The sequence below is a fragment of the Podarcis tiliguerta genome (assembly GCF_965153285.1).
Source record: "Podarcis tiliguerta genome assembly, chromosome: 4".
NCBI lineage: Eukaryota > Metazoa > Chordata > Lepidosauria > Squamata > Lacertidae > Podarcis > Podarcis tiliguerta.
The window spans coordinates 43,341,802-43,368,053 of NC_139537.1; the positions used below are offsets into that span (position 1 = coordinate 43,341,802).

General features: G+C 38.9%; 1 protein-coding gene across 2 annotated transcripts in view; it reads left to right on the forward strand.

The window, feature by feature from the left end:
- ROBO1 (roundabout guidance receptor 1) overlaps window positions 1-26,252 on the forward strand; it is a 564,053-nt gene that overhangs the window by 63,773 nt on the left and 474,028 nt on the right. For both annotated transcript variants that reach the window (XM_083439173.1, XM_083439174.1), the window contains exon 2: window positions 3,399-3,539. In XM_083439173.1, coding sequence (XP_083295299.1) covers window positions 3,452-3,539 — 88 coding nt within the window. In that variant the 5' untranslated portion in view covers window positions 3,399-3,451. The remainder of the gene's footprint in view (window positions 1-3,398; window positions 3,540-26,252) is intronic.

Below are 26,252 nucleotides of genomic sequence, written 5' to 3' on the forward strand. Positions count from 1 at the left end.
TTCCTTTAAGACTAACTCATGGATATCTGATGAGGTTATGTCATAATAAATTTGTCAGGCTGCATTCAGAATTGCATTAGTTTTACGGATTATAATGGTAGTTCTGTCCTGATTGTTTACGTTCCTTTCACACTCCAGCACCATGTTGCACTAAATTTCATTCATACTAGTGTGAAACAAATATTAAAAAATAGGATCATTTCCTCTGCTAAACAGCTGTTGAGGAGAGAGGGTGATGGGGGAGGGGAGAAGAAGGCTCCTAAGCCTTTTGGAAATCTACTTGCAAATGGGTTCCTGGGGTGAGGGTATTGAGGATCCTTAAGCAGCCTTACTAAAGGAAAGTCAATTGCATAGCATCTTCCACACCCTGTAGGGCCTTGCCATTGGTGTCCAAGACCAGGGTTCCAGGCTTGCAAACTTTTTCTTTGTGCAACCAAATAACATGGAAACGAGCACTAAACTTTTACATCATGTGAAAGCTCAAATATAATGTGAAAATTAGCAGGGAAATGTCAGGAAAATGGAATGAACTGACATGTCTATGCAGCATCAGCCATTAAGATGCCACAAGGCTCTTTGTTGTTCTTGCTGCAAACAGATTAACGTGACTATCCCTCTGGAAACAGCAAAGTTTATTATGCTATATTATCAATATTGATTGTTATAATATCAACACCAGTCAAATACTTATTTCTCCCTTCTGCCAACAAAAGGATTAGTGTTCATTTGTCTGCCTAGCTAGTATATAGACTTAATATTGTGTACAATGATCAGTCATTATATATGGCTCTGCTGCAAGAGGAATAATCCCTTGAAGGAATCAGACCAGTGTACATTTGGGTTGCTTTCTGGTACATTGCAGAACGGTAACATGCCATATATGCTTTGAAGACTCCTCAACAAATTCAGCTGGTCTCCTCAGTCACCGTTCCTGCCACCCTCCACAAATTGGAAGGCAAACTTGAGGAGCCTCTTGAAGTCATGTAGGCTCCATGCATATTTTAGAACCCTGATCTCCCGCCTCATCCCTGCTTTCAACAGAAACACATACCCAATAAGAGTTTGCGCTGGAACAATTATTTTTTACTATTAGAAGGTTAGAGTAATACTGAGAGAACTTCTGGGTTAGTGCTCTGTTGTTGTTTCTAAACTATATGCCACAAAGGCCATTATACAATCTGAAACAAATGGGATCCTCCTTAATGAGGGTCCTGGTTGGGCACGGGCCCCTGAGACACCCCCCCACTGGGTTGTAGGCGGGGTGTGTGGCCCAGGCCTTGTCTGTATGGTCCCACAATCATGCCAGGCCGTTTGAGCCAATCTGATCCAGGTGGCATGATTGGGGGGGGGCTATAAAAGTGGCAGCACGACGTGGCTGAGGCACTTGACTTGCTTCGCGCTGCCAAGCACCCGCCCTCCCATCCTTATTTGTTGGTGTTGCTGCTTTGGCCTTGCTTTGGATGTTCGTTGGTTGCCTGTTTTGGAACAGGGGCCAGGTAGGAATTTTTCCATTTGGCAAAATGGCACTGGCCACTTGGTTTGCACCTACCCCCTTAGTAACTTTGTAAGGTTTGGCAGTTAGGCATTGGCTTAGTGAGGTGTGTGGGAGGGGAGGTGCGCCATCACCTGCTCCTCCATGAATAAGGATATTCTGGTAAAGGAATCTGGGGGTCCTGGATCTCTTCTGAAGTCCACTTGAGGGGCTAGGGCCAAGACAGGACCATAGGAACCTAGGGTGAGCTTCGATTGGTTTTCATCGATGTTGCTCCCTCGTTTGGTGTTTACTCTTCCAGACTACCTGCCAGAGAAGCAGGAGTCAGTTGCCAATGCCTAAGCCAATACCACTCACTTTGCTGTAATCAATAAAGTTGTGGCCTAAATTTTGCCCAAAAACCTAAACCTGAATTACGTGTCGGGGTGAAGTTATTTACTTAGGGATGGGCTTGGGAGCCTCGGAAGACAATAGTGATTTGAGATCTCCAGAACTCCAAATATCCAACACATTTCTGGCCACCTCTGTAGACATAAGTGCTTGTGAAGGAGACTAAAAATACTGTATCTGGTAAATTGTTGTATCTCTAATATGTTATTTTGTGACAATAATACAACTACATATTGTTGAAGGTTGATGATATTTTTGTTAAAATAAATAGGGAAATAATTCAGTTTTGGGAACTTGAACTGATAATTGGTGATAAATCATCCTAGCTATAATTCTTGCAATGTGCCAAAGGGGTTAGAGGACAGAACTCAGTTTATTTTCCTAAACTTGAGTGGACTGAAGTTTCTAAGTGGGGAAGATCACCGCTTAGAAGTTTTGAATAGTAAGCATTATATAAATACCTGAAATAAATATATCTAAGAATGTATCATTTTTTTGAATATAAGGTTTGAAATAAATACAAACCCCCAAAGCTTTGGCACAAATATGGTAGGATTCAGATTTTGTTGTGTTTTAATTACTGTATTTTATAGTTCATTTATGTGAATGTCCCCATGAGGTCTGCATCAGAACAGTGCTAGTCAGTTTGGGTTAAAAGGTGCAAAGAAGCAGACAAGAGGAGAAGGGCAAGAAGTTGGATGTATTTCAATGTAGGTTGCCATGGCAGCAACACCTAAATATCACAGAAGCTGAAAACCTGAAAGAGGAGGAAAGAGATGTAGCACTGATTACTGTTGCATTATTTTCATATATTTTACATACCTAAAATTATATACCAATTATATACCAAGACACTCATTGCCTTGAGTGTCTTCTTAATAAACTTAATAACTGAATTACCATTCTCAACCTTTTATTCTATATATAGAATTGTTTTTACATATGGAAATGTTTTTAATTGTATGTACAGCCATACCTCATGTTACGTTTGCTTCACGATACGTTTTTTCAGGTTGCTTCCCGCGGCGACCCAGAAGTACCGGAAAGGGTTACTTCTGGGTTTCACCACTCGTGCATGTGCAGACACGCAAAATGACATCACGTGCATGCACAGACGCGGGTTGCGTTCTTTTCATGTTGTGAACGGGCCTCCAGAATGGAACCCGTTCGCAACCAGGGGTACCACTGTATAAAACTATTTTATATATGGAATTGTTTTTCTTTTGTTTTCACATATGGAATTATTTTAATTGTTGGTGTTTTTACTGTAAAATTGCTAGAGATTGTTTAAGGAAAGCGATTCACATAAAGAAAGTGATTCGCAAATGGAATCTAACAAACAAATACAACATTTCTTAAATGAGAAACCTTAGCCAGCAGTCGACTTAGTCTCTTAGCACAAGATTTTGCTGTTTGTATGTGTGGCTATTCTAGAGATTAATTCAGCACAGATTTTGTTTAATATCTTATGAATTGTTTGACAATGTAAACAGTTGTCCAATTTTCCTTGTTACAGATAACATTTCTAAAAGTGTTGTTGGGCTGGTGTAATGCAAGAACAGAAGCAACATGAAATGGAAACGTTATTCTTTTACTGTCGTGGTAGCTGTACTCAGCCTGTCTCGGGTCCATCAGTTACTGGGTCAGCTTATTCCAGGTAGGATTTGTTTTATACAAAACATTTATACCACAGAATGTGATTTGTCAGTGTGAATGTACATGTGTGTGAGAGAGACTACAAAATCTGAATGCTCTTATGTTTTATTATTGCAGGCACTAAATGGCTTCTTTGGGTTTTTCAATTTTACACACACACACACACTACCTAAAAAGTGAATTAAGAATAATCCTTGAATAACAAGGAACAGTACCAAACTATAGAAAATAAATGGCTAAAATAAAAATAAATTATTAAGAATGATGTGTCTCTTCGAACCATATAGTCCAGAGCACTGATGAATTCTAGGACAATATAGTTCTAGAGATGGTATGCTAATTTTATATCTGCAGTAGGAATGAAAATCAAAGTTCAGTAGACCGAATGGAGCAGAATCCAGTTTGCTAATAAATTGTACCTTGTGCCGGAGCCTCCCTTTGAAATTTGTTAAATGTGCTCAGATATCTGCACTGATTGCCATTCTGCTACCAGGCCAAGTTCAAAATGATACTATTAGTTTACCAAGCTCTTAACATATTGGGACCAGTTTACCTATAGATCACCTTATCTCACGTGTTGAACTGGCAGTACTGCAGGTTTCACATAATACTGGTTCTGTATTAGTAAGAACTCAATTGTTAAATAGAGATAGATGATAGATAGATAGATAGATAGATAGATAGATAGATAGATAGATGATAGATAGATAGATAGATAGATAGATAGATAGATAGATAGATATAGATAGTGGCCTTCATGCCAGCAACAGAAATGCTCTGAGAGACTGAAGTGTTGTCCCACCAGTTTCTGAATACTGCTGTTTCTATATCAAATTTGTGTCCGGAAAGACTGTTGAAAAGGAAGGGCATTGCTAGGAAGTGATGTTGTATATTACCTTTGAGGATCTCCAGATGATAAATCTGATATTATTCACTAGGGTGTTATAAACAAGTATGGAGACACAGAGTTGGCACTGACATTTCCTGCAGAGCTAGTCCATCTTTCTGTCGTGTTTCTGGATAAACCAGTTTAGTTTAGATTAGCCAGTTTAGTTTAGTTTGTGTGTAAATGCCAATAGGCTAGTCCCATGAGGCTTGTTAGAGAGAAACACTAAGATGGTAGTCAATTTTAGTTTGGAGATGTAGATGACAACAAGCAGTTTGCTGCTGCTTTCTCTTCAGAGTCTGTCTGTGTACTGGTCTGTCTTCAGTGTGTTGAATGGCTGCAGCTTTAAGAATACCAATGTAAATTCTTCCTATATGAGTTCCTGTCTAACAAGTTGAACAGAATGCAGTTATATTGTGGGATATGGCTATAGAATATAGAATATGGTGTATGTGTGCGCGTGTGCGCGCGCGCATTTTGGATGCAAAGGGGGTTGTGTTGATTATGTCTATGGCAATAGTGGACAGCTTGGTGAAGCTGTGCTGCTCATCTGATGTCCCTCAGCACAGAAAGGGTTGGGAGAACCCTCAGAAAAAGATTTAGGGGGAAAGGGCATGGGGAGAGAACATTCTATTGCACAGGTGAAAGTCTTTATGCTAACAGAACTGCTTTGTTCAATGTCATCTAATCTGCCAGCTGAGAATATCATCTTTAAGTTGCCACAATATACTCTGCTGTTTTTGCTACAGCATCTTTCATGTGTCAGTAGAGCTAGTAGGAGTTAGGAAGTTAATGAACTACTTACAAGGTATTCTCAAAATTGTAAATAATGTGCTAAAGCAAGCTTTGAATTCAAAGAATCATACAGCCTAAGTATTATATTGTCCTGTTTTTATTTCATTATACAAATATCTCTAAGAATAAAAAGGAGTATATGGATGATCTTGCATGTTTATATATCATGTGGGTTGTATTACTAACCTGAGTTGGCATATATTGACTCTCAAAACACAATGAAGCAAATCTAGCCAAAGATTTTGGCAATCCTTTTGGGATCACATCAAATAAAAAAAGATTTTTCTGTGTTGTGTTTTAAAGCTTGAATGCTTCATAAAGAAAACTTATATGTATAATTTAAACTGCAATAAATAGAAAAGCCAAGTACAACTTAAATGCAAATTACTATGGCTTCAAATGTTATACCTTCCCTATGACATCAGGATTTTTCAGTTTGTTTACTCCCAAAATTGTTTGAGGCCTTCCTTGGTGTTGCTTAAAAACCAAGATTTAACTGAAAAGAGTGAAGGCAAACAAAAGAATCCACACCAAATGGGTTTGTGTTTCAAGGGATCTTGAGAAAACAAAACATGTTAAAAACTCCCTTGGTATTTGGGAGATAATAGAGCAACCTTGCTTTCAGTCAGCATGATAGGTGAGAACACAACCCACACAACTGTCTGTCTTGGGCTAGAGGTGGGCCCTCTCCTTCTGGGGTTCACAGACTCAATTGAATAAGGAAAAGTCCGGGAGGCCTTTCAGTCTCCCCCAGCAACAAGGGACGTATTATATTTTGATGTAGGTAGTGGACATTTTGTGCAGGTAATGGACATTTTGTTCTTATGTATATTGGTATGCTACTGTATCTATATTAAGTATGCAATCCATATTCTCTTAGAGACAAATGGAAACACTCCTGTTGCTTCCCTTATGGTCACACATCTACTGTTGTCATCAATCCTAGGAATATATTAGGATGTTGCTTCTATATTATAAACAATGTTGCCACAAAGGTTTGTCAACACATTAGATGCTGCAGTAATAGCTAGTTGGCAACTACATCAGGAGAACGTTTAAAAATTTAATAGGTGGTGCTGGGTTCAATTTTCATTAAGACTGCAGTATTAAGTGATGATAGGTTTGGAGACCTTTATATCTGATATCTTATACCTGGTATCTTTATTCTGTTAGGATTTTAACATTATCTATGGATATGATTTCTGGATTTGAATTGGTTTAAAATAGATAAGGAGAAACTAGAACTGACTAATTATAAGGCAAGCTTAAATTATGATATTAATCTCTCAACATTTTAGTTCAGTTACTGTAACAGATTTTATCCATTTAGCATAGGCCAGTCAGGAAAACAGGAAAAATAATAGCAAAGCTTTTACAGCAAAAAGATAACAACCTGCATACTCACTGGTTAGTAAATGTTTACCTGAATAAAATTGCCCTTCATTGTTGCCCTGCTGAAAGTTACTTAGACTTAGACAAACTCTTTGAAATAACTTCTACATGTCTAGGTTTGAAATAACTTCTACATGTCTAGACACTGCAGGGGGGTAATGGGGAAATTCCTTGTGGAATCCATATTATGCACACATTCAGAAGTTTGCTAAGCACTCAGTGGATGCTGGCTTTTCATAATGTACAGATGTCTAGTTGAAATGTCTGTAAAAAGTTCCCAGCACAATAAGAATTCACATTTAATACTAAAACTTATATGAGACAGCACAATGTGGGAATTTTATCTCAGCTCTTATGGGTTGTGAAGAATATGAATAGCTAAATGAGAAACTATTTAACTAATTGCACTGTAGATACTTGCATTAAATTCTGAAATACTAGATACACACACACACACACACACACACACACACACACACTTTTTATATTGCTCACAGTAGACCTAACCAAATATACTCCATCATAGTTTAATAATCATCATTATTTAATTTGGTATGGCTGCTTCTCATATTTGACTTGTTTATATCCTATTCTATCACGATACTGTGTAATAGCTGAGCAAACCAGCTCAACCAAACATCATGTTATCGTATCAGTTCATGTCTGTTTGCTGCAAATTAAGCTATACAATCATTGTGTATATCTTTTGTAAACATTGCAACATAATTATGAAGAATTCCTCCCGTCCTGATTTATTCACTGATTGTAGTCTTACGCTTCACCTGTATACTTGGAATAAAGTTCCATTGATGATAAATCTATAGAATTTAATATGTGTGATTTGAACTGCAGTTCTGTTTGGAAAATGTAGCATCTTCAAACAATTTCTTTATATGGCAGGAACAGGGTTGTCAGTCATCACACGTCTTTTTCTCCTCACTTTTTATTTTGATTGACACAGAGAAAGGGTCTAAGCGCGTTGAATGTTGCAGTTTCCCTAGCTCTAACAGTTGACCTTTGTTTATTCTTTGCCTTTTTTGTGAGAATAACAAAGGTCTGGAAATCCTATCAACCAAAATGTCATGGCCCAAAGAGGGTAGATATTAAGAGTGAGGGGGGGAGAATAAGAAATGACTCCACACGTTTTGCCTTTTAGATGCTGTCACTATGTATGCTGCCAGGTCTTAATAAAGAAAAGATTGCCAGCTGCACTTCAATTCAAGGTCTCTTTATTAGCCCCAGTTTATCCAGCATGAGGTTTTATTTAATTGTCTGAATAGATGGTGACAAACCAAGAGGCACAGTCAGCTGCATGATACTTAATGAAGAAATCCGTATTTCTAATCTAGCTGTAGAGCACACAACTCTCCTGCTTTGATGAACTGGCCTTTTGTGATGAACCTGACTGGAAAGCCACATGTGCTACACTGACTATCTAATTAAGTCATCAGAATGCATTGGAGCAAACGGAGTGGTTCACATGGACTCGTATAAATAATTTCAGTTCCTCTATTACCTGGCTAATAGAAAGTGGCACTGTTCCAGATTATGACTGATAGGGGTTAGATGGTACAGCTGCGGCAATTATGCTAGCAGGTAGATATCTCTGAAACACTTTTCTTCTTTGTCCACAAGCATTGTGGAGCCACTTTGTTCTACTCATTTGTATTTTATGGTGATGTGTTGTTATACCCCCTTTATTCCACCGGTGCTGCCACTTATTCCCCTATCCCTCCAATACTTTTGCCATGAACATGCCCTTTCTCAATCTACTTTGCTAACCTACTTCTTCATGGTTATTCTTCAGCTATTCATACACTTCTTGAAGAATGCAACAAAAGGTTGCTGTGTAGCTTTTTTATAGCAGTACTACGGGTGTGTCTAGCAGCAGTGACTGAAAATGTTCTGGAGTGAATCTCTTTCAAGCTGAATAGCCAGTTTGGCATGCTAACCTTATTCGATTGTGGTTCAATAGCAAAAATAAAATTAAAAAGCATTTTCCATGCATTTATTATAAAGTAGTTAATATTTATTCTAATAGTGCTTCTCAGTCTTAATACCTATATGCTTCAAATGTAATTGACAGAAAATCATATACCATGTATAAATACAGGAAATTAGAGCATAGAGGAAATGGGAAACGGTAATAAGGAGAGAACAAAGATAATGATATATTGATCCTGGTTTGACATGTGGAGGGTTTTTTTTGTTTTTTGTTTTTGGTGGAGGCAGAATACAATGTTGGGTTGGACCTCCTTTCCTCTTTTTCTTTATGCATACAGAAGCTGCCAACACTATCTTTAGTTCATTTGCATAATTCTCCAATTAGCTACCCAAGGAACTGTGCAGAATTAGGGTTATGAGGCACATTATTGGGGTGGAAACTCAGCATATTTAGGGACCCAATAAGCAAAATGAATCTGTGCTGTTTTTTCCAACAGGACTATTCTGAATTGTAATTAAAATGGCATGAGAAATATAGGAACTTGTCACTTTGTAGATCACTCATGCTTAAGGTTACTACCATTGTTTCATATGCGATATATTGACATTAGGGAGTATAGTACATTTTTACTGGTGTTTCCTAATACTTATTCTCTATAGTCATTTTTACATCCATGAATTGCACACAGAATGTATAGTGTAAACTTGGTCTCCTTTCCTTAACATCCATCCATTCATGGACTCTATACTTGCAGATACAGCATATGCACAGATGGTATGTCTATCTCAGGGGTCAGCAAACTTTTTCAGCAGGGGGCCAGTCCACTGTCCCTCAGACCTGTGCAGGGCTGGACTATTTTTGGGGGGGAGAAAAATGAATGAATTCCTATGCCCCACAAATAACCCAGAGATGCATTTTAAATAAAAGGACACCTCTACTCATGTAAAAACATGCTGATTCCTGGACCATCTGTGGGCCGGATCCAGCCCCTGGGCCTTAGTTTGCCTACCCATGGTCGATCTCTATGTGCACTTGGGCATTGCTAAAAACAGGACACCTGATTATGTGGAGAGGACCAAGGTGGAATCTATACGCATATAAAACTGTTCTGAAAAAGGCTTTTAAAGCGTTTTTTAAAATATATTGAATTTTCCATTAGGCTCACCATTGCTATCTAGTGTCATATTGTATGTTGCACTTAAAAAGTTTTATTTGCAGCTATATAGCTTTGTCCCAACTCTCGGAAAACGAACCAATCAATGTGGAGGTTGTGGGAAGGAACAAATTAATCACACTTTCTTTCCTCCACATGTTCATTCTTTGCAAAAGTTTTGTGTAAACCTGAAATAAATTTGTATTCATCTTAATTATATATATATCCATTGGCTAGAATTTTTATTTGAAGCTGAATCTAAGCTAAAGAACCTTAGGTAAAGGACCCCTGACCATTAGGTCCAGTCGTGACCAACTCTGGGGTTGTGGCGCTCATCTTGCTTTATTGGCCGAGGGAGCTGACGTACAGCTTCCAGGTCATGTGGCCAGCATGACTAAGCCGCTTCTGGCGAACCAGAGCAGCACACGGAAACGCCGTTTACCTTCCCGCTGGAGCGGTACCTATTTATCTACTTGCACTTTGACATGGTTTCGAACTGCTAGGTTGGCAGGAGCAGGGACCGAGTAACGGGAGGTTACCCCGTCGCGGGGATTTGAACTGCCGACCTTCTGATCGGCAAGTCCTAGGCTCTGTGGTTTAACCCACAGCGCCACCCGCGTCCCTTCCAAAGAACCTTACATTTGGCTAAATTACAGATTGTGTTTTTGGGGTGATAGCATAACTAGAAAAGTATTCTAGGGTTAGGTTCTTTGTATTAATTTTATAGGAGAGAAAAATGCTATTTATATATTGTTTTGTAATTCCACACTAATTGAACAGACAGCAGTAGTTGATTATACTCTATTATTTTGGTCTATAGAAGAGCCACAAATCTTCAGTCTTAAAGTAACAATTCACAGTGTTTGGTGGAAGCTGGTGAAGATCCTCCTTGAACTCCCTCTCCCATAACATCCATCACGAGGGGAGAAATTTATGTGAAGAAGTAGGATTAATCCATACACAGGAGTAATATCTGGCCACCTTGATCAATTGCATGCATCCAGAATCTAAAATAGATGAACAGTCCTTCTTAGTGAATTGGAATTGCATACATATTGGCCAGTTGATTCCTTTCGTACACTGACACCTGCCCTGCTCCTCTATAAGTAATATCGATTGAGGCTGATAGTGTAACCCCGCCCACCAGATCATATATGCGAAGATCATATATGCATATAATCATTTCTTGTGTACATAGAATCTTGCTACATTGGGGCAATTCTATTTCTAAAAAGACATGATACAGTTAAACATCATTCTTAATTATCGCTATTTATTTCGGAAATCAGATATTTAATGGCAGTAATATCTATTTTTTAAAGTCCAACTTGACTGTAATATTTTTCTCCCTAGGTGCTGTAAGAAATCAAAGGGAACACCTATTTTTCTTTAATTAGTTTTTTGCTTAAGGCATTGTTGCAGGCATCAGTGAAGATGAAAGACTCCCTCAAGGCTGCTGCAAAACCCCTCCGGTTAACCATTTACAACTAGGCTTCCATTTTTAGGCAATCAAATTCTTTCATTATATTTAATGGTTGCCTTGTCTTTTTGAATAGTATCCATAGACCAAATTTTTATGTTATTTACATCTTGTGTGGTGGGTTTTAAACAAGAACATGGGAAAATGAGAGCTATGCCTGCTTCATTTTGAAAGACATGTTATAAGACTTCCAAGGTTACGATTTTAATATCAGGGAAGAGATTAGCCAGTTAGAAGTCTGGAATACTCTCCTGTTAGTGTAAAGATCACCATTTTTGCCTGCCAGTATAATTGTATTCTTAAGAAAAAATATGTTTAATGGGGCAAGGGATATCTGATTGGTACAGAAGATAATATAACTACTGTCATGCATAATCTGAATTCAGAATATTTTCTATGTAGAAGATGTTTAGCACTTAGATTTTAAAAAAAGTGACTGAAAGTAAAACATAAGTTTACTTTTGATGACTGTTTGTAGACATTTACCTAAAAATGGAAGTATATGGGATTTTGGGACTGTTCAATTCTTTGTATCACATCACATTTCCAAAAATTTAAGTCCACAGCACCAGTATAGGCCATATCCCCTCTCAGGGACTTAAATAGACAGAGGGACAGACAGAGGGAAATGCCATTATTGAGAAGCTTATTACTTTTGCAAATATATGTACAGAAGATGAACTAAATACATTAAATGAATAAATGAATACGAGATTACAAATAGATACAATCTGTGCATATGGTTTCAGAAGACATCTTTACTTCCACTGAGAAACTAGATTTTTTTGTGATTAATTGCAGTTTACTACCCTGTGGTATCACAAAGCAATAAATAAATAAACACGCCTTCTCAGGAGAATCTCGGATCTTCATATGGAGTGCATGTAACAGGTGAGGCAGGAAATACACCATTTCAGGGAGGTGATCCTGCAATATATTCTTTAATTAAAGCCTTACAAACTGATCAACAGCCATGTTAGATGCAGATGTACCTGCAGTCATTCTAACTCAGTTTGTGTCTTGCAAAGAAACAGCTGAAATCCCCTCATTGTGGGGGCTTTTATGTGACTAAAAACAGAACAAAAACCTAAGTCATTCATTCAATTGTAGGTCTGACTTCAAGATCGGATTCAAAATATTTAACCTTTGCATTACTGCATTTCCTCTGGTCAATAAGTGTCATAGTCACCTTGCAAGAAACAATGGAAAGCCTTCAGTCAGCATTTGCAAGGCATTCTTTTTAGATAGGATAATAGAAGTTTGGCATTAGAAGCAAATGTGTACCGAAATAAAGGAGCATCTCGTCAGTTGTGAAAAGTATAGTCATTTATTATACAGTACATGTCACCATGATGTACTCAAACAGTTTCTAGAAATAGATAAGGTCACAATTTCAAAATATTTGAAAGATGCACCTGATAAGGCCTTTTACATACTGTACAAGGAAATGAGGTGTCGTTAAGAACAAACCCTTGAAGGATGATCATATTTTCTACATAGAGGGATAGGCAGGATGGGATTACTTTTTTCATATATATCAACAAAAGGCCCAACCTCTAGACATCTTTTGCTTTCTGTTAAAATGCTATGCAGGTTTTCAATGAAGCTTTTGACAGGCACACAAACAACTCCTTTTTTTCAGTGAGGCCTGCCAAAAAAGGGCAATACTATCCACCGTGGAGGTCTCTCACTCCAAACCAGTGTGGGAAAACAGAAAGCCTCTGTCTGGTTACCCCAGGGGTACATTCTATTGCTTTCTCGTGTTGTTACCATTCTCAGAAAGCAAACCATTTCCATCCTTTGTTTTAATGGAGATTGTTTATCATGCTTATTACATTTTAATCCTTTTCTTCCTACAAAGATCTCAGGGTGGTGTCCACCTTGCATGTCTGGCAGCTGTTGGTGGGAGTTACAAACGGAGGGTAATGGTACAGTCATACCGCAGGTTAAAGTCACTTCAGGTTGAACGTTTTCAGGTTGCGTCCCGCGGAATGGGTCACTTCCGGGTTTCGCCGCTCGCGCATGCGCAGACGCTCATAATGACGTCATGAGCAGATGCGGCGAATCATGACCCACGCACACGCAGACGCGGGTTGCGTTCTGCTCGTGATGCGAACGGGGCTCTGGAACGGATCCCGTTCGCATCCAGAGGTACCACAGTAGTTGCAATTGCAGGAGAGCACCAGAATGGAGAAAGCTTCCCTGGTCTGATACTAACTAACCACCAAACCACACCAACACATATCCAGATCTGATTGACTTTATAGGACAACTGAATGTTCGCAATGTGAACATTTGTAATCTGGCATTACTTACTGAAGTGTGGGGGTAGGGAAGACTAAGCAGGATACCAAATTAGAAGTGGCTGTGTGTCTGCAGATAGGTGGGGAAGAAATCAAAGAACAAAGACGTAGCGTTTTGTCAGTGAGCATTCCACAGCCCTCTGAAGCTCACATTTTGCTGTGAAAATCTGGCACAGTCCTAGAAAATTCTTTCCTTTTGTTGGGAAAATGTTTAGATATATAAATGGGCCCATGTATCTTTATTTGAGTGTTTGTCTTACCTTTTTAGTGGATTTCAGTCCTGCTGTTCATCATCTAGAGCACACATATACTGTTATGGCCCCTGTGTGGCATATTCCACATTATATTACATATTTAAGGAGTGTCCATAACACATTTTGTGTGTGATCCTAAGTGTAACATTTACAAGAAAATATCAGCAATATTTATCATGTAAGTTCCATGTGGCAGGGCACCAGGATTTCCTCCCTGCCTTTTGTACATATTAGTAAATGCCAGAATGTTTAAAGTAGTAGTTGTTTTTCTTTATTGCATTTGTATCCCACCTTTTTCTTCAATGAGCTCAAGGTGGCATACATGGTTGTCCGCCTCTTCATTTAATGACAGCAACCCTGTGAGGCGGAGAGGCAGTGACCGGCAGAAGGTCATCCAGTGAGATTCATGGCGGATGGGGATGGGATTTGAACCTTGGCCTCCCATATTCTAGTCACTATATGGTCTATATTTTATTGTTATATCATTTATAGATTTAGATAATGCAAATTAGTAGATGTGTGACAAAAATACAGCAGATAACATGCTCTTCCACTAGTGAAGGGCTGTTTTACATCTTGCACTATAGCCTTATGTAAGAATAATGGCATTAAGTCCAAATATGTTATTTTGCTAATGTAAGGGCTTCTGCCACCTCGTATACAAGCAGTGCAATGGGAACTCTTGTAGAACCAGGGCTGTCTTACCCATAGGCGCTAGGAGTGCGGGGACACCTGGGCACAGGCTCTCAGGGGTGCCAAGCAGAGACCGGGGCCGAGAGTTGAGTCCGGGGAAGAGCCCACCCATCGGTTGGAGCGCCGTGGCGGGCTCTTCTGCTGTGGCCCGGCTCTGTGCCGTGAGTTTGGGGATGACCGAGCCAGCGAGACGCTGAGACGGCCGGGACCTGGGCACCTGGGACTGCCACGTATGCTTAAGACAGCCCTGTGTAGAACACAGCTTTTGTAAATACTGCATGAACTCTTGTTCAGGAATTTGCAGAGTAGCATTAGCTGCTATATTTTTTCAGGATTTATTGAATCCAATCAATGGAATTCTTAATTTAAATGATTAAAAGCCCTAGGGAGGAAAATGCAAGTTTGATAATTCAATACAATGTCAAACCCTTTCTCACAACAAGTATGATCACTGCAATGACATTTGTAAATGGGCATTTGAGATGTGTATGATGTGAGGTTAATTTGGCTTATGCAGATAAAACATGTCATTCCAACATGTGGTTTACATGTGGTCATGTCAACATTGTAGCTTACGGGGAAAACTTCAGATAAAAAAAGCAATGAAAATGTTTGAATAATTAGAGGCAATATAAAATAAAGTATAATTGAATCAATTTAAATTTAAATTGCAAGGGAAGCTATGAGATATTATAAATTACATCCTTTTAATTCCATAAACATGAAAAGGCAGTAAAACATATTAACCAGATTTGCAAAATTAATTATTTCTGCATTTGGCAACATTGGTAGGTTCATGGTTATAGTCACTGACATTCAGCTCACACAGTAGGTTTTTGTTTCTATCCCTTGAGATCATCCTTTATTCCCTCTACTAAACTTTAAAAGGTTGATATATTCTCACAGAAATTCCCTGGGATGCCAGGCTGATTTCTCCCATGGATTATCAAAGGCCTGAGATCTTTTATAAAACCCACATTTGCAGAAAGATTGCCCTAGAGTGGCTCATTAAAGCGAAGTGATGCTCACAAATCTAATACCTTTCAATATGTTATTTTTATAAACATTTCATTCCATCTGGATATATAAGTTAGCTCTAAGTAAGGTCAGAATCTTTACAAGTTATTGCCACTCATAAATTGATAAAATATTCTGCAAGATATCTCAAAATGTTGATAATCAATTTTTATTGCTTATATCTTTTAAAACATATGAATTATGGAGACACTTATTACAATTTTATGATATTACATGATATTTGAGAAACTGTTTATTAAATAACTGCTGCATGATTTTGTTTCATGATATTAAAAGCCTGCCATATAGGCAAAATGCCCTTACTAATTTTCAAATAAAAATTTTGTGAGTCAAGAGCTAAGACTGAATAGCATTTGTTCAGTTATAGGGGGGTCCTATTTTAAAAGATAAATTTGAAGTATTTACTTAATAATGGACCTTCAATAAAAAGGTGTGTGTGTGTAGATCTAGGAGTGGTTACGCCCCCTCCAAAATATAAATGCATGTCATTATATCGTATTCCATTCACACCTGGTAACTGATGCCTCAGGATTTGAAGGGAGGCCAGTGTCATCATTTAAAGTGACACTTCTTCTTTACAATATTTACAACTTATTTTGGAAAGCCAACCCATGCCTAGGCTTAAATGTTTTTTCTGACCCATTCTCTCTCTGGGCTTGGATTTGCTGCAAAGGCAGACAGGAATCTGGTAGATATGATGGAGATATGTACAACTGTAGAGAGTTTTGCAGAGGGCCATGTAGGGCAGTAGGAAATATCACTTGCCTGTTTGGGCAGAGGTGGCCTGAGTGCTGGCTTATGCTGGTCCTGGATTGAATTGAACAAAGTGGCAGTATGGCACAGTGCTTGGATGAGAAATGACTGAGCCAAGTGGGGTTGAGATGGAGTCAAATCAGTAGCTTTCCATTGGTGGCATCACTGACACTTTCTGGAAGGGGCAAGGAGCTGGTGAGATTGGCTCCACTGCTGTGCTGCACAGTCTCAATCTGGTGCTGTGCCACGCAGCTCTTCCATCTCCTCTTTGCTTCTCCCTCTCTTTCCAGTAAGTAGCTGCACTGTCAATGCTGGGAGCTTGTTGCTTTGACTTCGCCCCACTAAATGTGCCAGTCCTGTGATAATCCACTCAAGAGACTTGGGCTTGCGTTTGGTTCAACATCCAATGCGGAATTTGGAAGATAAATATTTCTTGCTCATTTCTGCTAAAACACACTTTTGTCCATTTTATCAGAGCTACCCATAATTTCAGTATGTCATGAACATCAGAAATCAAGTGATAAAGACTTCCATCGTTTATGAGAAGTATTGGAGTAATCCTTGTGCTCATGCGATGTGCTTGAGGACTGAATGGAAACTACAATCACTTCAGAATATGATGGCCTGAATTTTAACTGAATCTGACTTCAAGCAATATGTCTCAAATTTTACCCCAGGCAGAGAAGAGTTTGGGAGACTGCTAAGTTTTCCTCTGCTGTTGAAGTGAACTTGAATGAATCTTCAGTTTGCCTGATCATTTTGTATTTAAAAAATCATTAACTTGTGCAACTGAAATTGTTAAAATACCAGTCTGGATTTAAATTTGTCAACCCTTCAAGCCTTTAAATAACCATAGCTGATATTTTCCTTTAAGAACAATTCAAATTATGTTCAGACACAAACTCTATTGCAGGCATAGGCAACCTCAGCCCTCCAGATGTTTTGGGACTACAATTCCCATCATCCCTGACCACTGGTCCTGTTAGCTAGGGATCATGGGAGTTGTAGGCCAAAAACATCTGGAGGGCCGAGGTTGCCTATGCCTGCTGTATTGGTTAAAACCATAAGTTAAGTAATAAGAAAAGGGTCTTTTTACTAACTAAATCAGAAAGTGTGACAAAAGTAGGACATGCCATATTTGTATAACAACACTATTAATAAATTATCTTAATCTAAATACTATACAGAATACTTCTCATGAATCAGTTGCAATTGTGCCTGCTGTGAAATTAATTTGGCATGTCATTGCTGCTTTCACTGCTCTCACATGGTAAAAAAATCTTTTTAAAAAAATTCTTCCCCTTTGCTTCTTCTGTTTAAGAAGATTCTTAAGTAATATGTAACCTAGGTGCTCAAAAGCTATTCATAGCATCTACTTGATGCAATTTCAGTTGAATTATTGAGATGTATTTATACTTTTGTTACAAATACTTTTGTTACAAATGTTAATGATCTTGCTGTGACAATAAGCATTTCTTTTGAAAATAATGTAGTGGTATAAAAATTCCATAAAGATTGATGATTGACAGGATGATCGTACATGTTTTGCTTATCGAGGAATAAGACCCACTAAATTAAGTTGGTTTAGGAGTGCAGCATTAAACACTAAAAACCAAGATACTGTAAAACTGAAAAATTAATTTCTCTCAGTAGTGGCCTTGGCTATTTGCTTGGACATGGAAAGAACAGAAGTATCTGTAGCCATTACCACAAACTTTGTGTTGTTCCTTTTGAAATCCCATAAATCAGATCCAGGCACTCCTAGATAAGATTGATTTTCTGGTTCCTTTTAAACTAAGGTTTAGGCCTGGTTTGAGTGTTGAGACTGTCTTATATGATTGACAGCATTTGTCTAAAGAGAAACAGGAGAGTATCACCATGTTGAACTGGCCATGATGTTCTACTGGATTAGATGAGCCTTTGTTCTGATCCAGCAGGGCTCATTTTATGTTTTAATGTTTTTAGTCTCCTTGATCTCTTGGGCTTTGGATACCATCACTCATTATATCCTACTGAAATGGTTGTCTAAGCTGAGTGGGTGGTACTGCTTTGTCTCTGTTGCACAGAATATCTTATATCAACTTAACCTGGTGGTCCAGCTGTGGCCTTGTTTAGACACAGATAGCCTGGCTTCAGTGGTCTGTCTTGGTTTGTTTACTGCATTGTGTTATATATGTTGGGCTGCCTTTGAAGATGGTTTGGAAAGCACATCTAGTGCAAAACTCAGTGGCTAGATTATCAGTTGGAACCAAGCAGTCTGAACACACAACACCATTTCTGGCCCAGCTGCACTGTCTGCCAGTTTGTTGCTGTGCTCAAAGAGTTGATTTTAATCTATAAAGCCTTACACAGCTCCATACAAGCCTACTCAGACCCTAAGATCATAATCAGAGACTTTCCTCTGTGTTTTTCTCCCAGAAGAAGACAAGAGGTTGGCAATAAGATAATGGTATTTTTCAGAGCCAACCTTCTCGTTTTTTGAATTCCCTTCCCAGCGAAGTTCACCTGGTACCAACACTGGCACTGGTATACATTTAACATGTATTTGAATGTTAAAATTGTTGTAGTTCTTGATACTGTTTTAACTGGAAACCTTGGTGATGATACTTGTGTAATGCAGAGAAAGGTTATTTTTGGTTATTGATTATTAGCGAATTATCACTTTTGTAACGTGGTACCTCAGGTTACATACGCTTCAGGTTACAGATGCTTCAGGTTACAGACTCCGCTAACCCTGAAATAGTACCTTGGGTTAAGAACTTTGCTTCAGGATAAGAACAGAAATCGTGCTCTGGCGGCGCGGCAGCAGCGGGAGGCCCCATTAGCTAAAGTGGTGCTTCAGGTTAAGAACAGTTTCAGGTTAAGAACGGACCTCTGGAATGAATTAAGTTCTTAACCTGAGGTACCACTGTGTAGTGTTAATGATTTTAAATGTTGCATTTGTTGGAACAACATTTGTATTGTTATGTCACTTTGATATTCCTTGATAGAAAGTGACTAATTTTATTGAAAGAATGAAAGTTAAATGTACACAAATAGATAAAATCATATTGTAAAATAATTAATTTCTTTTCAAGTTACCTTACAACAGTAAATAGGGTCTTGGTTATAAACTTTAATGGAACCTGCTATTTGTCAGCCTGGCTAGGGCAGATGGGAGTTGAAGACCAACATCTGGAACTCACCATGTTGGCTTCTCCTGGTATCACTTCACCAAATTTTGATGCAGATGTCATTTGCAGTATACATCATTTTTTAAAATCTCTTGCTAAAGTATTCCAAAACATTCTCTTAAAGATCCTGTGCTTGTTATAGCTTGGGTTAACTCATATTTAGACAATGCACAGATGGAATGATAAAACAAAATGGGTGATTGACATAGAACATTTCTCCTTTAAGAATCTGGCAAGCCATTCTGAGGAAGAAGGAATATGATATATGTTGACATAACTCTTAGTTTCCCTTTGAATAAATATCCAAAATCCTTAATGTAACACTACTAACACCTGGTGCCAATCATTCTCAGGCTCATTAATTCTGACAATGTTATTTCATTTTATGTACTTGATGTACATAAAAAAATTCTATTTGCTCTGCAATCATTTCTAGACAAGAATTATATTTCAGAACATGCACATTTGACTTCATTGGGTAAAAGCTTTCTCAGCAGGTTTATGTGAACAGAATCAACCAAGGATTTGTGTTCTTTAAATAGTATATGTCACTAGTAAAAAGTTAATTGATTCTATTGTTTGCTCTTATGCGTGTGGTGCTGAATGCGTGTGGTGTAGTGGTTAAGAGCGGTAGACTCCTAATCTGGGGAACCGGGTTCGCATCTCCGCTCCTCCACATGCAGCTGCTGGGTGACCTTGGGCCAGTCACACTTCTTTGAAGTCTCTCAGCCCCACTCACCTCACAGAGTGTTTGTTGTGGGGGAGGAAGGGAAAGGAGAATGTTAGCCGCTTTGGGACTCCTTAAAGGGAGTGAAAGGCGGGATATCAAATCCAAACTCTTCTTCTTCTTCTTTCTATCTAACCAGAATTTAATGTGAAATTTGGGGGCAGCTTGCTACAGTAAAGAGGAAAAATAAATATACCATGATAATTAGGAACTTTCTCCATGGTTGGTATATACAGTGGTACCTTGGGTTACATACGCTTCAGGTTACATACGCTTCAGGTTACATACGCTTCAGGTTATATACGCTTCAGGTTACATACGCTTCAGGTTACATACGCTTCAGGTTACAGACTTTGCTAACCCAGAAATATTACCTTGGGTTAAGAACTTTGCTTCAGGATGAGAAAAGAAATCGTGCTCTGGCGGCGCGGCGGCAGCGGGAGGCCCCATTAGCTAAAGTGGTGCTTCAGGTAACCTGAAGCATATGTAACCCGAGGTACCACTGTATATAGTTCACATTGTTCAAGGATGGCTCTTAATTATGTAGATTCCAAAACTAAAACTTAAAATAGGAATATTATCTGAAATACTTTTTAATATCAGAGCATGAAAGTAATAATATAAAACTACTCACATACTGTTCAATTGAGACTTTTTTGCATATGCGTAATTCACTGGTTGTAGTACTAAGTGACGACTTCTGTGGTAAGGTAAAGGTAAAGAACCCCTGGACGGTTTAGTCCAGTCAAAGGCAACTATGGGGTGCGGTGCTCATTTCGCTTCAGGCCGAGGGAGCCAACGTTTGTCCACAGACAGCTTTCCGGGTCATGTGGATGGCATGACTAAACCACTTCTGGCGCAATGGAACACCGTGACAGAAGCCAGAGCTCACGGAAATGCTGTTTACCTTCCTGCCAAAGCGATACCTATTTATCAACTTGCACCAGCTTGCTTTTGAACTGCTAGGTTGGCAGAAGCTGGGACAGAGCAGCAGAAGCTCATCCCTTCATGGGGATTTGAACCGCTGACCTTCTGATCAGCAAGCCCAAGAGGCTCAGTGGTTTAGACCACAGCGCCACCTGCTCCCTCTTCTGTACCACTTCTGTGGTACAGATTAATTGCAACAGAATTTTTCATATCATCCAACAGATCAGATAAAATACTTTTTTAACACTGACAATTGACACAAGACTAGGTATGAAACTAGTCTCAAATGCTTCAAACCCAGTCTTCTTTTGGCAGAGCTGAAATATTAAGGCCGCAATCTTTAGCCCTCTGCACATGTGCACTGTGAATTTAAAATACGATGGTAGTGTACCACAGATGAAAGCCCTCATGAGTTTCCAACCAGCATATGGAGTTCAGTACAAGAATAGGCTGCCCCATTGACTACAATGTCAGGATTGCTATGCTTTTAGAAAATACATTGAATATTTAGGTTAGAATGCACAAATGCTTGGAAGCGTAAATGGTATCTTCAATATATACATTTAGCTTTTCATGTATGCTTCAAATTTGTCTTTATTATGTTTAACCAGTCATCCATATATGGCTACTTCAAGAGTGTATTATTGCAATGCACTCTATGTGGTGCTTCCCTTGTCCTTGATTCCTTAGTGCATAATGCTACAGCATGTCTGCTGACAGGAGTGAGAACCTGCCAACCTAGAACGCCTGTGCTCAGGGACCTACACCAGTTACCAATCTACTACAGGACAAAGTTAAAGGTCTTACTGTTGGTCCGTAAAGCCCTAACAACTTGGGACCAGTTTCCTGTGATATTGCTTTACCCCATATGCCTAACTGACCGCTTTGATGTGCGAAACTGGCGCTCTTACAGGTGCCACATAATACTTTGTAAGAAATCTGTCTTGTAGAGTGGCAGCACGCACAACTCCCTTTCTACTGATATCTAGCAGATCCCTTCACTCTACTCTTTTTGGCGCCTGGTGTTAATACAAGCCTACCCAGACATGTAGTGCATTTAATCTGTTTTTAATTTATTTCTTATTTTAATTATTATTTGAATGTTTTAAGCAGTTGTTTTAAACTGTAGCCTTATTAGACTTTTCGGGGGGGGGGGTTGGATCCCGTTTCAAACTGACTGCACAGAAACCCATTCCGTCAAAACTTGTTATTGTTTTTATTGTTTTATTCTTTTTATAAATTGCTTTGAATGCTTTTTAAAAAATAATAATCTAGCAGTATATAAATTATATGAAATAATAAATAAATAAATAATGCAGAAAGCTTTGTGGACTATACCATGAATTCCTGTTATGGAGCTATATAAATGCAGTAACCAAGTAAGTAAGTAAGTAAGTAAGTAAGTAAGTAAGTAAGTAAATAAACGAACAAACTCTTTGTTCTGCATAGATGGTATGTGTGCATAACACTACTAAATCAGACATTTCTTTACATTGGAAATTTGAAGCTCTCAGCAAGCTGAAACAAATAGTTTTACTGGAAAGGGATAAATGTTTTATGCTGCTAAAAACCAAGTAAAAAGCACAACTATAATTAAGAAAATAACTTAAAATTGTTCATCGGTGGTAGGTAAAGGACTGCAGGCATGCTAGCCTCTTTTGCCTACAAACCAGTGAAAACAAGCAAAAACTACAAAACTGAGAAAGATGGATTGTTGTAGTTATCTGTATTGGCCACATGTGTTGAGCTTCTGATGCCTGGGAGATAAGGCACAGGACCACTTTTCACCTAGCAGGCATTAATCCTTGTCATACAAGCATAATGTTTGTGCTTCTCCGCAAAATGTTACCCAGCAGTTCTTGGGATTGCATTTCTGTGCCAGGAAAAGCAGTATCTCAGAACTTTTAATGATGTGCCTGGCATAAATCTTAGTGTAGCTTTATTCCTTGCTGTGGCTCATTCCTCATCCTTAAATAACTATGTAAAATTCTGGATTTCTCCTATTTCTACTTTGTTCATTATGTTTTAGCTGGGTCTCCCAAAATGTTACGTGAGGATAGTATTATGCCAGCAAAGAGTTTCTGTCACATTTCTGTTTCTCCTCCTCTTCCACCTCCTCCTCCTCCTCCTTTTACTACTGCTATTACTTGCATTTCACAGCAGATCCCAGGGCAGATTACAACATTTTAAAATTCAGATTAAAAAGTAATAATTATAATTAAAACTAATTAAAAGTCAATTAAATTAATTAAAATTAAAAATGAATTAAATTAAATTAAATTACAGCCACAGGAAAAGGGTGGATCCTGAAAACACATGTCTTAGGTGTCTATCCAAAAGGGGCTATAACTGTTGAGAATGTTGGATCCATGAGTATCCCAAGCTTCAAACCTGCTACTTCCAGGAAAGTGCAATCCCATCCACAACCACCTGGACTTTGAAGACACAACACCTGCGTCTTTTTAGTTTTAGTCACTGTAATGTATTTATTGCATTTATATCCCCACTTTTTTTCTCCAAGAAGCTCAAGGTGACGTACATGGTTCTGGCTCTCTTCATTTAATCCCCACAACAGCCCTGTGAGGTAGGTTAGGCTGACTGGCCCAAAGTCACCCAAAGAGATTCATGACTGAATTGGGATTCAAACTCTGGTCTCCCAGGTGTAACCACTACATCACAAGGGATCAAATGTGGACATGTGAATATGAATGGCGTCTTATTTTCAGATGGTCAAAGCACACACATATTTGGGTGCAGTAACTGGTCCTCATTCCAATATTAACCAGCTTCATAAAATGTTCTAGAATAGAAAGAAACAAAAAACAAATGACCAAAATAAATATGGAGTTAGCAGGATGATCACAGTGGGGCACTAAATGCACCTGCAGAAGACATTCATATTAAGGTTTATATTCAAATGCATAATTCACATGTGCTACATAAACCCTCCTTGGTTCTTATGTCTACGAATGACAGTATTATAAATAAAGATGGGTCCAGACATTGCATAGTTAGGATGCAATTTATTTTGAAGAAAAGAGTGTACTTGACACATGTACCGTAGCATGATATGCCTGACTTTTGAGGTCTACTATTTATACATTTTAATGGAACTGAGAGGATTTCCTAATCGGCTGAAATAGCCATAGCTTACAGCTAATATGATAGAATTTAGAGAGTATGCATCTTGGGATCATAGATTCCTTTTAGAGCCTTAAGAGAGTGGGGCAGGTGTATAAAAGGGAAAGAAGCAGACCATGCCATTGAGGGGAAAGGAAGCATTTGATGTTTGAAACTTCCACATTCCTGAAAGCACAGCTGTAGTTTGACTTTTCAGAAAACTGGCAGTGCTGCCACAGGTGGGTGACTGGACTTAATCAGTACAAGAGGAACTCAGTTGTTCCTCCTGAAATCTCACCATCTAGCAAGAATAATGCTGTAAGTAAAGTTGTTTCTGTACCTAATACTGATTAATAGCATGACTTTACTTGGGAATAGGCCCTGGTGAAAGTCAGTTCCATCAAATGCCTGGGCCACATCTCTGTAAAAAGCAAGCATGAAAGGATAAAATGGTCCAGTTGGTGATCATTTGACACTTGTGCCAGGATCGGCTTGTCTTTCAAAAGCATTTAAACATCTTTTGTATGAAAGACATACACACACACACACCCTTCTGCTTGTCTGACAGCTCTATACATCATATTGATGTTAAATCCATCTGACACATTGCCCTTTACAGTCTTCAAAATGTTTTATTTCATCTTCCAGAAAACTACTCTTTTCATGTTCCCGAAAACTACTTTATAACAGTTTGATGACAATGATGATCTCCTATAATTGGTGGAAGTTGGGTTATTGTTATATATTATTATAATAATTGCTTATATAGTTAATGTGCTGTTCCTGGTTAGAATTCTACAACTTTAAGGGTTGAAAAGTCTGTTCTTTATTAATTCAGAAGAGCTTGTCCTGTCTATAAAAAATCATGCATGGAGAAATATACTTGTGATGGGAATATTCTGGCCAAATTTCAGGAAGATCCAATTGAACAGGATAATGTGGGGGCGGGGGAGCAGATAACCTTTTCCTTTCGTTTTTCCCTTGTTTGGATTCATTTCAGCATTTTTCTTCTGCCTGCATCTCTTTCTGCCTCCCTCCCTCCCTCCCTTCACCTTCCTTCTTCTGGCCATTCGCACATGGAGGAGAAAGGGGAGGCAGTGGAGACACAGGGAAGGCTTCCCCCTGCGGCTCCCCTCACCTTTGCCAGCCAAGGAAAGAGTAATTTTGGCTGCATGTATATGTGCAACCGTTGGAACTGAAGCCCTTTATATGATGCAATGCGACTCTAGTCCATTGTGTACAGACAAGTCTCTAAGGTTCTCATTTAAAAATAAATATTAAATTGTGGTGCCCATAGTTACACGTTGCAGAAGGTGCTCTTTGACACTGCCTGTACCTGGCATTGTTTTTCCAGTCCACCCTCTAACCTGGTACTTTTCATGTTCCACTCTCCCCCTCTCTTTTCTATTTCTTTGGAAGGTAATTAAAATGGCATATCATATCTCGGGTGGCAGTGGCAATGCACTCATTTAGTTGCTTGCTTGCCTGCTTCCCTGCTTGCTTATCTGTCTTATGTGGTATGTATTAATTATGTGTATGTAGCAAGTGTTTGGGAAAGGTGTACCTTTTACATTTCTATCTGGACATAGTCTAGCTGAAAGTCTAAGGCAAACAGTAGTTTATAATTTGTAGGTAAAAAAGGTAAAAGGTCCAGTCAAAGGCGATTATGGGGTTGTGGCGCTCATCTCACTTTCAGACCGAGGGAGCTGGCGTTTGTCCACAGACAGCTTCCTGGGTCATGTGACCAGCATGACTAAACCACATCTGGTGCAACGGAACACCGTGACGGAAACTAGAGTGCATGGAAACACAGTTTACCTTCCTGCCGCAGCAGTACCGATCTACTCGCACTGGCATGCTTTCAAACTGTTTGGTTGGCAGGAGCTGTGACAGAGTAATGGGAGCTCATCCTGTCCCGGGGATTTGAACCGCCGACCTTTTGATCAGCTAGCCCAAGAGCTTCAGTCGTTTAGACCACAGTGCCATCCGCATCTTTGCTTACCCTTTTATCTTTTTTTAATTTATAAGTAAGCAAAACATGCAACACTGTCATTCATTCGGGGGTTTTATTTTAC